General features: G+C 51.6%; 6 protein-coding genes across 6 annotated transcripts; all 6 read left to right on the plus strand.

Annotated features, from left to right (window-relative positions):
• Window positions 1-670: 670 nt before the first annotated feature.
• On the plus strand, window positions 671-3,010 carry MNS1B_2 (maturation of Asn-linked oligosaccharides protein; the record flags this gene model as incomplete). Its single annotated transcript, XM_036778077.1, has 14 exons — window positions 671-825; window positions 878-998; window positions 1,058-1,131; window positions 1,188-1,317; window positions 1,374-1,433; window positions 1,489-1,512; window positions 1,566-1,658; window positions 1,718-1,733; window positions 1,790-1,845; window positions 1,895-2,026; window positions 2,079-2,272; window positions 2,330-2,677; window positions 2,738-2,781; window positions 2,835-3,010. 14 exons carry the CDS (start codon window positions 671-673, stop codon window positions 3,008-3,010), a joined length of 1,623 nt encoding a protein of 540 aa, XP_036629505.1.
• Window positions 3,011-3,837: 827 nt separating this feature from the next.
• PC9H_008569 (uncharacterized protein) lies at window positions 3,838-5,634 on the plus strand (the record flags this gene model as incomplete). Its single annotated transcript, XM_036778078.1, has 6 exons — window positions 3,838-3,973; window positions 4,026-4,139; window positions 4,172-4,329; window positions 4,384-4,416; window positions 4,472-5,457; window positions 5,517-5,634. 6 exons carry the CDS (start codon window positions 3,838-3,840, stop codon window positions 5,632-5,634), a joined length of 1,545 nt encoding a protein of 514 aa, XP_036629506.1.
• Window positions 5,635-5,823: 189 nt separating this feature from the next.
• PC9H_008570 (uncharacterized protein) lies at window positions 5,824-6,974 on the plus strand (the record flags this gene model as incomplete). Its single annotated transcript, XM_036778079.1, has 6 exons — window positions 5,824-5,841; window positions 5,897-5,926; window positions 5,979-6,032; window positions 6,140-6,667; window positions 6,718-6,807; window positions 6,870-6,974. The coding sequence occupies 6 exons, from the start codon at window positions 5,824-5,826 to the stop codon at window positions 6,972-6,974; spliced, it is 825 nt and encodes a 274-aa protein (XP_036629507.1).
• A 409-nt stretch (window positions 6,975-7,383) lies between these two features.
• On the plus strand, window positions 7,384-9,738 carry PC9H_008571 (uncharacterized protein; the record flags this gene model as incomplete). The annotated part of the gene is made up of 13 exons (XM_036778080.1): window positions 7,384-7,470; window positions 7,555-7,675; window positions 7,743-7,899; window positions 7,955-8,041; window positions 8,096-8,210; window positions 8,266-8,438; window positions 8,490-8,713; window positions 8,774-8,886; window positions 8,957-9,023; window positions 9,113-9,222; window positions 9,274-9,298; window positions 9,369-9,467; window positions 9,530-9,738. 13 exons carry the CDS (start codon window positions 7,384-7,386, stop codon window positions 9,736-9,738), a joined length of 1,587 nt encoding a protein of 528 aa, XP_036629508.1.
• A 541-nt stretch (window positions 9,739-10,279) lies between these two features.
• ADH1_2 (alcohol dehydrogenase) lies at window positions 10,280-11,639 on the plus strand (the record flags this gene model as incomplete). Its single annotated transcript, XM_036778081.1, has 6 exons — window positions 10,280-10,596; window positions 10,654-10,694; window positions 10,754-10,887; window positions 10,943-11,036; window positions 11,092-11,518; window positions 11,573-11,639. 6 exons carry the CDS (start codon window positions 10,280-10,282, stop codon window positions 11,637-11,639), a joined length of 1,080 nt encoding a protein of 359 aa, XP_036629509.1.
• A 1,418-nt stretch (window positions 11,640-13,057) lies between these two features.
• PC9H_008573 (uncharacterized protein) lies at window positions 13,058-14,383 on the plus strand (the record flags this gene model as incomplete). Its single annotated transcript, XM_036778082.1, has 11 exons — window positions 13,058-13,155; window positions 13,215-13,221; window positions 13,271-13,320; window positions 13,379-13,448; window positions 13,506-13,604; window positions 13,659-13,725; window positions 13,783-13,875; window positions 13,934-14,023; window positions 14,079-14,138; window positions 14,193-14,216; window positions 14,271-14,383. The coding sequence occupies 11 exons, from the start codon at window positions 13,058-13,060 to the stop codon at window positions 14,381-14,383; spliced, it is 771 nt and encodes a 256-aa protein (XP_036629510.1).
• Between the last annotated feature and the right edge of the window lie 242 nt (window positions 14,384-14,625).

The following is a 14,625-nucleotide window of genomic DNA, read 5'->3' on the forward strand; positions in this document are numbered from 1 at the left end:
AGCTTGCCTTATCTGCTGGACCAGTCCTAGAAGTACACGTGAGGTCGCCATCAAAAACCATCAGACGAGACGGAGAACAAGTATGCGCTTACCTAGGTGAGATGAGATACCATCGCCTCGTCTCACGCCGTGGTCACTTTTCATCATCATCCTTCCAAAGTTTCCACATCTGACTCTAAGCGACACGGCGGGGCTGCTTGTTCTCTACCACCCACACGTCACTTTGATCACACCGTCCCGACTTACGACACATCGGTCACACAGTCGGTCTTCTCGAGATGGTATACCCGCGTGTGCTTGTATGTGGTCCTCGTGGCAAGTTCGGGTCATGTTGGGCTTCTTTTTTGCCTGAAATGGTTCAAGCACGAAGGCACGACTATACGAACGCGGTTGTCTTGCCTCTGCTATTCTGTTTCTCCTTAAATGCGTGAGTGCGGGAGGGCCACGTCAGACAGGGCACATTGCCCAACTTTAGCCCTGCCCAACTGTATGATGTTCCGTCCCTCGTCGGGGAGGGAGAAGTCGCTGGGCGTGTTGGAATGCGCACGCGCCAGGATGTTGTGCATCCATTTCCCGGTGGCTTCGATAATGATAAGCTTCTATAAAGGCTCGAGAAAAGCCCATAAATTCCCATCACCCCACCTCACCCACAAAACAATAGGGAGTCGACATGAGGGTTGCTTCACAATACGCGATTGCTCTAGCTTTGGTCTCATATTCTCTTGCTGGTACTGTCCAGAAGCCCAACCTCGTTCTGCCCAAGGGCTCGAAGCAACATCGCGATGCGGTGACGAAGATTTTCGTAGACAGTTATGAAGCGTATAGGTGAGCAAAGTAGCCTTGACATCTACACGACCTAATGATCACTTTGGTGAAGGACATTTGCGTTTGGACATGATGATCTCTCCCCAGAGAGTCAGTCATTCAGTGACGGTCGCAACGGTTGGGGAGCAACAATCGTGGACGCACTACCCACGATGGCCATCATGGGGCTTGAGGTTCGTTATTCGCATCATGCATCACTCATCCCTCGGGAATCTCACCGGCAATACTCTAGGATTTCTTTACCGAAGGGCTAAAATTCTCAAGTAACATCGACTTCAGCAAGTCTCAGACACCTGATACCGTCAGGTCTGTGTTTGTGTTGCCTTGATTCTTGTGTTACATATCTTTAACTTGGTGTGTAGTGTGTTCGAAACCACCATTAGGTACTTGGGGGGGCTGTTAAGCGCGTATGAGCTTAGCGGACAGAAATTCCCAGTTCTGGTGGAGAAGGCGAAGGAGGTCGCTGACAAGATGGCATTCGCTTGGGTCGGAGTGAGTAGAAGCTTCTTTTCTCCAGAATGCGTAATATTGATGTCGGTGTTATTGAGGATAATAAAGTACCATTTGGCTTCGTTGATTTCTCGACAAACACTCCGACCAAAGCTACTGTAAGTATTTTGCGTCTAAGGCTACAGACCAAATGTCTCATCTTTATCTGGATAGTCTAATATTGCCGAAGCTGGAACGGTATGTCAAAGTTGGGAGTTGTACATCTCGATGCCAATTGGGTCAATGTCTAGCTCGCACTGGAATGGTCCACACTGAGCAAGTACACTGGCAATGATACGTACAGACGACTTGCAGAGGGTTCCCTGAGACAGATAGCTAGTTTGGTAAGTATCTATCTGACTATTCAGCTGACTGTGAACGCTCATGTCCTTGTGTCTGGCAGCCTGATCCTCTCCCTGGTGGGACCTCCTGTTACCTCAAGGGAAGAGTAATGCTAACTATAATGACTATTCAGGACTTGCGGCTCAAGGAATCAATCCCGCTACTGGGCAATCAGTCGGGGCCTTTGTTGTAAGAACCCTTCGGGCGCCTATAGAAAAGAGAACTCAAAGCGCTTTAGACTTGGGGAGGTGGCTCGGATAGCTACTTCGAATATCTCATCAAATACGCACGGCTCAGCAACACAGACGACCCCGTTTTCGCTGATACTTGGGCTACAGCGGTCGACTCCTCCATCAAGACGTTGTTGAGAGTCAGTGTCATATCGTTGGAATGCTGACACTTACAATAACTAATGAGAGTAGACTTCTACGGTGGGGAACTTCACATATCTGGCCGACTTCGACAACAACAGGCAGATTCGTCACGTTGGTTCGCACCTCGCATGCTTCCACGGCGGCAACTGGATATTGGGTGGTAAACTCCTCAACAACCAAACACTCGTTGACATCGGGTTGAAGTTAGTAGATGCGTGCATAAACACATATACCGGCACTGCGTAGGTCACTTTTCTCTATTGTGTTTCAAGTTCGTCTTCACTTACTGCGCTAAATAGCACGGGGATTGGCCCAGAGTCCTTCGCCTACATATCCGCAGACGGTAGCTTTACTGGTTCCAGTGGCCGTCCTACTGCAGACCAGCTTGCATTCAACGACAAGCACGGTTTCTACATCACAGGCTCAGACTATATCCTCCGCCCCGAAGTCCTGGAATCTAACTTCTACGCGTGGCGAGTGACTGGGGACACGAAGTACCTCGACAACGCCGCCGCCGCAATCGATAGCTTCAACAAGTTCCTACCCGCCACCGTTGGGTTCGCTGGCATAGATGACGTCAATGACCCGAATTCGGAGAAGATTGACGATACGGAGAGTTTCTGGTTTGCAGAAGTTCTAAAATATCTGTACGTTATGTCCTTCATTACCGACATTAAACCGCAGACTCAAACATCATGCTACATCAGATACCTAACCTTCGATGATCCCGAGCATATAAGCCTCGACGATTGTGAGTCGTCAAATGATTTCAGACGTGGCCACACATTGACAACAACGTCACAGTTGTGTTCAACACCGAGGCCCAGCCATTCATCGCACCGAAGGCAAAAGGGACGTACGGTAGTGGCGCTATTCGAGGACCTAGACCTTTCAAAGCGCAAAGCGGCCCATTGCCCGAAATTAGCCCTAATCCATTCCTCCCTCAACCCCTCAAGAAGATCACCAATCCTCAGTCTTAGGGATTTTGTACCCGTATTTAATTTTTGCGAGCTAGTGTACACTTCCTATAGGAGATTTGGCGTCCATCCATTTCTCATATTCGGTCCTGTATAAATCAATACAGCGTAAATGACATAGAAGACACTCGTCGTCCTCAAGATACAGGCAACATGTATTCAGGGGCTCGTCATAGGAGTCTTCAGGACCGATTGCTCCAGCCTTGGCCTCTAGTATCCGAAGAAGTTAAGTACCGGTTATGCACAGTTGCAATACTAATTTCCGTATCAAGCCCTAACAAATTTTACCCCCTGCGAGTAGAGATACATGTTTGGGCAGATGGTCCATCATGTTCGCTCATGTTCGCCGCCGTTATTGTCATATCGCCCGGCTAAGGGTGACGTGACAATCGCTATCCAGAATATGCGATGCCGACGGAACATTCTCGAATATATTCGCCGACGAGGTCGCGGGCGGCGCTGCTGCAGTGATTGATAGGTGGCGCTTGGGTGAGCGCCGCATTTGCGCAAAGGCGCCGACACGCATCGTAGCTATTACAGATGAGGATTTGTGCTGTATTGGTGCCGCAAGATGAATGCCATAAGGCTGATCTCTGGGACCAACATAGATCGATGGGAAAGCAGACCACCGGTTTTAAATCCGGATACCCCTAGCGAGCCGATTATGTTTGCAGTATATCGGTCACGTGGCTAGTAGCTCTTACAGCAAGGATCATCTAGCAAATTCCTTAGAACTCTTGCTGACCGAATAAACTGAATCTTTCTTTGAAGCCCCCGCCATCTTCCCCCCGTTCGCACACTCCAACAAACTACTCCTTGATTCTCGCGAAATGGCGGATGTCAGTCGAGGCTTGCCATTACTCAGCGGAGTGCCGCCATCACCCAACGAACCCGAAAGCTCGTGTCGGAAATGCAGCAAAGAGTTCAACATTATATTCGCAAGGTCCAGAAGATGCAATCATTGCGGTATGATTCTACTGCTCCCTTTCACCGCGAGTTCGACGGCTTAGTCTACCAGGATATTCGTATTGTCACAGCTGTTCAGATTACCTAGCGTTGATGCCTCGCTCCGGAAATGAGGCGGGGTACGACGCTCAGAGTGTCTGCGCTTATTGCATTGAATACCTCAACAGTGAGTTCTAGTCGCACTTACGCCCCCTGGAGCATCTACCAACGCTGGCGCCGCAGTCACCGCCGCTGGACGGGGGCAGCTAAGATCTATGCCGTTGGGGAAACTTCGAAAGTACGTTACAGCGTATAACATCAGAGTCGGACGTGTTGTCGAGAAGGATGATCTGATTGACAAGATCATGTCGGTGAGGGTGAGTGCATTCGTTCGCTAGACCCCCGTGTCCCCTCAATGCGCAGCGTTCAAGGGACCTAATGGCTGCCTGCCTCCTGAGTGTGAAGTAGGACTTATTTATACGGTTCACAACCTTCGATTTCTCACCTAGTGCCCTCTAGGCCTTCTACCGACGGTGCTCTGTACCAGCGCGACCAGGTGTCCGCCCCCGAGGATTCTTCTCCTCCCGTAGTCCAGATGATCTCCCTCCCCCGACAACACAAATGCCCCAGCGGCAGCCTACGCAAGAGTTCGCCAGGCCTGACCTTGCTGCAGATGATCCCCCACCTGTTCCTCCAAGATACCCTCCGCCTCCAGGTCCCCCTCCGAGACCCCCGCCACAGACGCCTCCGCGCCCACAATACCACTATACGCCGCCTCCGCCTCCGCCTCGCCCACAGCCCCAGGCGCCACCGCCGAATAACGCGTCACGCCCATGGGGTGCTTATCCGGGGCAAAGCCCCTACACCAATCAGTCCGCATCGCGTTCCTCTCAGAATTTCTCCGGTCAATCCTACAACACAACGCCCCCTCGCCAGCGGGCCGCTTCATCATCGCCTCCCAGTCGTACCGCGCAACCGCCTCCACCCACGCTGGACGAGCTTCTGGCTATGTCCGAGGCGTCGATGGCTTCGCTTTCCATCGGAAATCTGAAGTCAATATTGTTTAGCAATCACGTCAATGCCGGTCTTATCTTGGAGAAAGCAGAGCTTGTGAAGAAGGTGCATGATTTGGTTGAGGATGAACGGCGTGAGAGAGAACGGATGGAGAGGCAGCATCAGCTGGAGGAGGAGGAGGAAAGAGAGCGAATTAGAGTGCAGAGGGAGGAGGCGGAGCAGGAGGAGAGGCGGAGAAGAGAAAAGGCGGCGCAAGAGGCCGAAGCAGCATCAAATACAAACACCAATCAAGACGAACCCTCTGCATCGACCTCATCGCCCGCCGTGCCAACTGACATAAATATGGAACGCGAGACATCGAACCCACAACCCAAGTCTGAACCCATAGCGGCCCCAACTTTTCCAAAGTCTAATATTTCTGCCTTTGAAAGAAATGGCTTATGTGTGATTTGCCAGGACGAAGAAGCCAATATCGCCATCGTCGATTGCGGGTGTGTCTCACACTGTCTTCTATTCATGCTATTTATACTGACCTGTGTCCTACTATTAGACATCTCGCTATGTGCAGGGGCTGTTCAGACCTTATAATGGCCAGTTCGCGCGAATGCCCGCTATGCCGTACGCGAATAGTGACAGAGGCGAGATTGCTGCGTATCTTTAAGACTTGAAGGAATGGACCTTGTACCCGTACCCGTGTCGTATGACTCTTATCTACGTTTATTGTATAGTAGAGCCGAATTTATATCAATGGAACCAGTAATACAGCTTGCCGGGCACGAGTCATTCATATACATAGCTGTACAGCTTCTCTACATAAACACGCATACGGCGTTACTTTGTCTTCATAAACGACAACTATGATAGTCGTTACTTTTGTGAGTGATTTTTCCCCCAGTTGCGGGACCCTTGATATGACAGGTTTTCTACCAGATTCGACATGGACAGTCACTAGACAATACTGTGAGTTCATTCCAGAAGCAAAGAATGTCAGAACCGGGCTGATGGGCACCAGAAACACATCTGGGCAGGCTGGAAAGATGTTCCACTATCTGATCTTGGTGCGTGCGTAGGCCTTCATTTAGAACCACTCATTAATTCTCCTGACAGGGCTCCAAGTACGTCTACGAAAGCCCGCCTTCTCGATGGTGCGCCTTATTTGGTAACCTCCCATAGCAAGCAAAAGCACTAGCCGAGGCCCTTCAGAGCACCCGGTTCGGTGCCATATATGCCTCGGATCTTCTTCGTGCACACCAAACAGCCAAGTCTCTGCACGAGGGCCAAGTAGAGCCTCCCTCGGACGTCGTCGTCAACCCCAAGCTTCGCGAGCAGAATTTCGGCATCGCGGAGGGAAATCCATGGGCATTCCGAAGCGATTTTGAGAAGTCGCTCCAAGACCATTACGACGAGGGCATATTCCCTGTGCTGTTTGAGAGGCACGAGAAGTTTCCTGGTGGAGAGAGCAGGGACGACGTTGCTCGGCGGTGCGAGGAGGCGATTAGGGAGACTGTGCTCTCGCATTTGCCAGAGCACGGAGGAGAGGAGGGGGTGTTCCACGTCGCGGTCGCCAGCCATGGGGTGTGCATTGGCGAGCTCATCGGAGCGTTGAAGCGCCTTGATCCGAGCCAAATAGAAGATCAGGCCGCCGACTCGTACGCAGGACTGAGAAACACGGCGTGGACCAGAGTCCACATTACGGCCAAGGTGAGCACAGCGCTTTCGGCTTCATCCGCAAGCTCAGGACGCACGTACAGGGAGAAGTGGGGGCCATCGACGCTGGAAGCCTGCCCCAGCTAACCGTTCGCGTCGTGGAGGTCAACAATAGAGACCACTTGAAAGCCCTGGTGCGTGTACTTGATTTACTTGGATAGCGTTTGAGACCGAATGAACATCCTTTTCGAAAAAGTACGGACACGCCGAGGAACCTCCCAGCAAGCTCGACGAGCAGTGGCGCGCGCATAAGGCTGCGTCCAAGCTTGCCGCCAACACCATCCAGAACCCCGAGGCTTGAGCGCTGGGCTTTAAGCCCCAATTTTGCGGGAGTCTTCTGCTAGTACATATAAACTTCTAATTGATGAATACTTCTCCAAATCATTGAAGTCGGAGCAGGGAATGGGACTTGCCAAGACCAGACAGATTTACGCTGATCCTGATTCAATACCATTTCTCAGGCTGCCGTATGCTTGCGAATCCGATTCGGGATATGCTGCACCATAGTTGGGTGATGCTGAGCACTGTTATTCCACACGCTGCGCCAACAATCATTTCCGAGTCGCATCAATTGCTCATCCGACGGTCATGCCAACGGCCTCTACTCATGTCATGAATAACTTATAGGAGACTGGTGACGGTCTCAAGAAGTGCAACTACGACAACCACCACTTCAAGGCGACTCGACTCACTCGAGCCCGAGCTCGAAGATGCAAGCCAATACCACCAACCTCATAATCGCCGCATCATCCATATTTGTGATATCCAGGGTGGTCAAATTCATTAATGGGCTCAAGGTACGTCTATGAAGCTCGCGTCGGCGCTGGATGAGGCTGGAACGTCGAACGTGCAATGGGGCCTTGATGCTGACGAAAATACAGGCGGTGAACTACCTTCCAGGGTACAGGATACCCTTTTGGCCCCTCTGCCTGCCCGGGGCCGTGCTACCGACAACATGGTGGAACGTGGGCATGGCGTTTCCGTGGCGGCGACGGTTCGACGGTACGTCTTTATATTTATCTTCAAGGTCGTCTCTGCCCGCCGTGTGTACTAACGCGCCCTGGAACAGCGTATCGGCAGTTCAACAATGAAAGTTTCTCCATTGTCCCCTGGCTTGTCGGACCTGCTGGAATCTACACCTCGAACATTGACGTTGGCCGGCAAGTGATAGCAGGAGGCCACAAGACGTCTTTCATCAAACCTGAGGAGGCCAGCCAGTCGCTTTTGTACGGCATTCGTCTTCTAAACACGGCAGCATTTCTAACGCATAGGGGTACGCAGATTATGGGGCATGAACCTAGTAGCTGCCGAAGGTGATACCTGGAGGAAGCACCGACGAGTAATGGGCCCAGCATTCAACAATAGTTTGTAGGTACTCACTTCCTCGTTGTGACGACGCCACCCATGTCACTACTGTCCTAGATACAACCTTGTCTGGGAGCGGACGCTCCAGACCTACCATGAGATGGTGCGCGCAGAAGGCTGGGCTGATAAAGACATCGCGGAGGTGCCCGCTGTCCAGAAACTGACCTTTAAGGTACTCTAGGCTATTTAACGTCGTTTGCTTGGGGTCTGAATTTCGAATTTCGTAGCTCGCTCTTCTTATCATCGGCCACTGTGCGTTTGGATTCCCCTTCGACTGGTCCACACCTGCAAACCTCTCCGATGGTTTGATGTCCGTCCAGGAGGCTCTCCGGATCGTCGCTGACACGCATATGTTCTCCGTCATTGCACCGAAATGGGTATACAAGCTCCCTATAAAATGGTTAGTGGACCATTACCCTCGCAAGCCTATGTTCATGGCTATTGCAATCAGGATCCAGGAAAGTCGCATCGCCCATGAACAACTGGCGAAATTCATGCGTGACCAAGTGGCTGACCGTAAGCAGGCCTTGCATGCAGCGCAGAGCGACAAGGGAGCTCTTGGAAGGGATGCGTTTTCGATGCTGGTTGCAGCGAATGAGTCTGAGAACGAGAAGCTTAAGCTGAGTGATCAGGAACTCATCGGGAACGTTTTTATTATGTTGTTTGCTGGTCATGGTGCGCATATATGCACATTTTTTATGTTGCTGGTCTCGATGGTAACCTCGGTGCTCACAGAAACAACTGCGCACACTCTTGCGGCAACTCTGGGATTCATGGGCTTATATGAAGATATCCAGGAAGATGTTTTCCGGCAAATAGTAGATATTGTTGGTCTCGATCGTGATCCTGTGTGTTACCATCGCCCCACATTCCCTAGTCTATTCGACCCTTCTAATCTCCTCCCCCGCAACCCCGCAGACAATGGAAGACTACCCCAAGCTGACAAAAGTGACTGCGGCGTTCTACGAGTCGCTCCGAATGTTCCGTGAGTGCGATGTGTCGTACCAAAGCAAGTTATATTTATCTGACATATTCACGCCGTCGCGCTCGTGCGGATGTCCGTGGTGACTACAGCGGCTGGCCACTTGATGATCCGCGAGGCCTGTGAGGATACGACGCTATCCATCCCTAATCCCGTCGGTCAGGAGGGCAGTGAGACCATCCCTGTCCCCAAGGGGACGCAGGTCAGATGTTTTCTTTTTTGTATGTCATGCGAGTGCTCATGACATCTTCAGGTGGTGGTCGACATGGTTGGCGTCCGTAAGTGCATCATCTACAGCTTCGCTTCTCCATATTGACGTAGCCACCCCGCACTCGTGCTTCTTTTCAGAATACAACCCTCGATACTTCAAGGAACCTGAGAAATTCAAGCCCTCGCGGTGGGAAGGCGTATCCAACGAATCGGAGAGTTTCACGGCGTTCAGCGTTGGTGAGCACGATTCATGCCTTTTTGCTTCCGTACACCCGTACTTATGGAATTATCGCGATCAGGCCCGCGGATGTGCATTGGCCGTAAATTCGCGATCACCGAATCCGTGTGCTGGTTGACGATGCTTCTCCGCGAATGGCGCGTCGAACCGATTTTGCAGCCTGGTGAGACGAAGGAGCAGTGGCAACGTCGGGTGATGGATGCCAAGCTTGTCCTGACGCTGGGCGTCGCCGACGTGCCAGTCAGATTCGTGAGGAGGACGAGGGCGTAGTATGATTTCACCGGTAACTTCCACTATATCCGACCAATTTAGATCGGCTTCGGGCCTTCGCTGAGGTCATTATTCTGAGGTCAGTCAAGCTCAAGATCAAGGGGGATGTATCTGCTTCTTCAGGGCGTTCATGGGAGTGGAAATTGCTCGGCTTGCTGCTGTGATGCATGTGGCGATAGTCCCATAGTCGCCGTTCGATGTGTTCCAGAATTCCAGCCTGGGCCTTCCGGACGGATAACCGACAATGTGAGATACGCGGTCCTCCGAATCTGCGTCTTCATGGTACTGCCTCCGCTGAGTCCCTTCGAGCTGACCGAGGCTTGGAGTCTGGCTGCTGATGCTGCGTCGCAAGGCGCGGACGGAGCGATTGGGGCCCAGACTCATTTGTGAGCCTCAGGATAGCTCAGGATGCATCGATGAAACCCCGCATGCAATACTCAGGGGCTTGCGCGATAATGAACTGGATAAATAGCGGCAGCTCCACTCCTCATCCCATCCAACCTCTTATCCATCGTCTCACTTACACTCCAGAGAAACTGCAATGCCTCCTCAATACATCATCCCCAAGACCCAGAAGGCCGCCGTCGTCGCCTCTGCTGGCGCGACCGTCGAAATCAAAGAAGTCCCCGTCAAGACAGAAGCTGAGCTCGCCCCTGGCGAGTGCCTGGTCAAGCTTCACTGCACCGGTGTCTGCCACACAGATCTCCACGCCGCGTTGGGCGATTGGCCATTGAAGGCGAATACGCCTTTGATTGGCGGCCACGAAGGTGTAGGAGAAATCGTCGCCATTGGCCCGAACACCGCGTCTTCCCCTGTCAAGATTGGAGATCGTGTCGGTATCAAGTGGTTAGCCGACTCGTAAGTCTTCTCTTTGCGAGGTGTAGGCGCAATTATTGATTAGGTTTTGATGATCAGTTGCCTCGATTGTGAACATTGCCGAAAAGGGCGCGAGCAAAGTGTGTATATATATGCGTCAAACTTTAACGGGAAGCTGACAATGAATCGATTGTGATAGACTGCCTCAAGGCCAAGCTCAGCGGCTTCAATGTTGACGGAACTTTTGCCGAATACGTCGTCTCATATGTTCACCACGTTACGCCGATACCAGAGGGTATCGACAGCAACTCTGCTGCCTCGATTCTTTGCGCTGTGAGTATTTCCTGACCTCCGGAAAGATCGCATTGATTTATGAGTTTTTGAATAGGGTGTAACTGTTTATCGTGCTATTAAATACAGCCAGACCGAGGCCGGTGACTGGATCGTCCTTCCTGGTGCTGGAGGAGGCCTTGGTCATCTCGGTCAGTCTACTTCTCCATTTGGACATAACCATATGTACTCACATTCTCTTTGCAGCCATTCAATACGCACGCGTTCGCGGTCTCCGTGTCATCGCCATCGACAGCGGCGAGGAGAAGAAGAAGCTCTGTCTCGAACTCGGCGCCGAAGTGTGGATCGACTTTAAGGAGTCCAAAGACATCGTCGCTGACGTCAAGGCCGCCACCGGGGGCGAGGGCGCACACTCCGCCGTCGTCACCACCGCTTCGCCTTCTGGCTACAAGCAGGCAGTCGACTATCTCCGTTGTGGAGGAACTCTTATGGCTGTCGGCCTGCCCGGACAGGCGGGGTTGGAAGCGTCGATCTTCTTCACGGTGTTCAAGAGCATCAGCATCCTTGGATCTTACGTTGGAAACCGACAGGATGCTCGCGAGGCTGTTGACATTGCTGCTCGTGGCCAAGTCAGATGTGTTTACGCGAAGAAGGCCCTGCCCGATCTCAAAGAGTACGCACCATTCTACTATATAATAGTACCCCAACTAACCTGATTGTTCGACAGTGTCTACGAAGGCATCACCAACGGTTCCGTCGCCGGCCGTGTCGTCCTCGATATGACAGAACAGTAAACGCACATTAAAAGTCTCATGTTCACGGACATGCCACACGAACTTGTGAACTGCGCAGTGTACAAATTGTTGTTTATCATTTCACTTTATAAGTTGCACGATTGACGCGGATGTTGTAGATTACCATAAGCTGTGGGGTGTTTAGTAGCAGACATAAAATGTATACCTAGGATTGTCGTTCTCCGAAATACTTCCACTTTCTGCGCTTGTTTTTGAATCTGAGATCATGACTGAAGCTTGTAGACTTGGCACGACGTATTTCTCCCTTTGGTCAACCAAATTGGCAATAGGGTGCTCAGGGGTTAGTTTTCTCACGCTTCGCGTCACGCTTGACGCGTTACCTGTGCTTCCAAGTCTTGCGAAGTTCCCTTCATGATCTATGTACTGAATGATGACTAGCCTGCCACCAGGCAGTTCCAACCATACATTTGCTCTCGAAATAGGTCGGATGAATGCATTTACAAAATATATATCCACGTCGCGCAAGGACCCTCTTTCTTCAACGCTGTTATTTAATATATCATCAGGCTTATGGGTCGTTCTTGACTTCTAGGGCATCCATGGCCGCTAGAAACCTGCTTCGGATCTATGTTGCCCCACTTCAAATTTTTCGTGGACTGGAAGGCATACGAACCCATTGGGATAGACCTCCATAGGCACTACTAACTGCCCTTGGCACCAGGCATGACTTCATTCGCTATGATGCACCGCAAGATCATTGTTCTGGAGGCCGATGCGTGTCATCTCGGTCGCGTTGCCGTTCATATTTACGACATACCTGGTGGTCTGCTGGTACGATGTATATCGGGCGGGGATGCCGGTATGGAACTCTCATCAAGCAGGAACGGCTGCTGACGCTGCGCCAGTAGTCTTGTTTGAGGTACCGCCCTCACCACTTTGATGATGGGAAGTCAGGGGACTGACTGGCTACTAGCGGGAAACGATAAATAGCCAAAAATAGACGCCACGGCGCAGCTGGCCAAGAATCGCGCGCGCACCGAGTTTACAACGGTGCTGTGAGGCTTCAAATTACTCCTATGGCTGTTCGAAAGCCCAGCGCATCTCAATTTGATCAGCCGTCACTGATTTATTTCTCGGTGCGCAGGCGGTCCGGAATCGAGCTTCGCCGTACACGCTACTCCAAGGTTTGTTCCGTGCCCTTCGAACTTGGGGTAAGGCCGCCAACACGAAGCATCGAACGAACACCTCTCCATCGGCACGCGGCTTACAGCCATCATACTGCTCCAACGTTCCACTTCTGGACTCCGCGAGCGCAGATTTAGGGTCTATGGAAGCTCCTTCCTCGTTAAGAATCCAAAGCACAGGATTATATTGGCGAAAGGTATAAAAGCAAGCCGCATATCGGGGAGGATATTCGACAACTCAGTCACACAACAGTCTTCAGCAACATAGTCAACATGAAGTACATTCAAGCTACCAGTCTCCTTCTCGCCAGCGCCTTGGGTGCGCAAGCTCGCACGTTCACCGTGACGAACAACTGCCCCTTCACAATCTGGTATGTGCCATCCCAAGCAACGGTCAATAATCCCTTTGCTGACCTTTTACGCTCTCTAGGCCTGCTGTGAGTGCACCAGCGATAGTGATTAGTGTGCACTGACAAATTCAAACAGCTCTTCACCGACTTGAACGTCGGTGCAAGCGTACCCGACCAAGCTACGGGGTACGCTGGTTATACACTCCAAAGGAAATTCACCCGCTAATCCGCAATGTCCTTCTAGCTGGGAAGCCCCTGCTGGGTCGACGGTCTCCTTCAACGTTCCGAACGACTGGAGGGCAGGAAGAATCTGGGTACGTATCGTTTTCGTAAACACCATGCATACTTGATATTCAAACGGCGTAAAATAGGGCCGCCGAAACTGCGACTTCAGCACGAACCCCGGTCCCACCTCCTGCCTTTCTGGCGGTTGCAACGGTGGATTGCTGTGCGACGCCCGCACTGGGACGGTATGCATCATCATATCCCCCACCGCTTCTTCTCTGACGGCGCTTTGTTATTAGGGTGTCCCACCAGTTTCAGTCGCCGAGTGGACCTTACAAGGCGACGAGAACAGAGATTTCTATGATGGTATGATTTCATCATCGTTTGACGTATTTGTAGTTCACTGAATTTGCAATTCTGCAGTGTCGCTCGTTGACGGTTTCAACCTCCCCATGTCGATTACCAACAACCGAGGCTGTCCCACGGCTTCATGCCCAGTTGACCTCGACGCTAGCTGTATGTGATCATCGTTGTGGATTCTGATACTTTGTCCGGTGCTAAGATTGGATCATAGGCCCCGCCGAATTGGGCGGTCCAACCGACGCCAATGGCGCCCGTCTTGGATGTAACAGTGCATGCACCGCCAATTTGGATGGCAACCCCGGTGTGTATAGTAATAACCCTTCGCGCATCTTTGATCTCACACGCACGTCTGATAGCTGACTCGGCGAACTGCTGCTCCGGAAGTCACAACACTCTGGAGACTTGCCCCAGCTCAGGTAGGTCGATTCAGAATTTAGAGCCGCCGCTCTGACTGACATCGCAATTCAAAGGCGTCCAAGACTACAACTTCTTCAGTGAGTTTCATGAATTTGATAGTCAATACAGAGCTGATACATAGGAATTCACAGAGAGCAACTGCCCGAACTCTTATGCCTATGCCTTCGACGAACCGAGTGGCACCGCACTTTTCACTTGCGACTCCGGGGCATTGGCAGACTACACCCTCACATTCTGCCCTTGAAGTAGTTGTGCAGTAAGATACAGTGTAGTGTAACATAGTGTAGCGATGAGAGTAGGTATCTGCGAACTCGAACATGATGATGATGATGTATCCTCCTCCGAAAGCCGCCTTATCCGCGTGCAGTTGGTCAAAGAGGCACCATGAAACCAAGGTGTTATGTACAATGTGCATGTACCGCTTCCCACACATTGGGAGGGCGCTATGCCGAGCGCAGCATGCCCTCTTGTGTCGGCTTCGAGAGC

This window comes from Pleurotus ostreatus, assembly GCF_014466165.1.
Source record: "Pleurotus ostreatus strain PC9 chromosome Unknown scaffold_6, whole genome shotgun sequence".
NCBI classification, from domain to species: Eukaryota; Fungi; Basidiomycota; class Agaricomycetes; order Agaricales; family Pleurotaceae; genus Pleurotus; species Pleurotus ostreatus.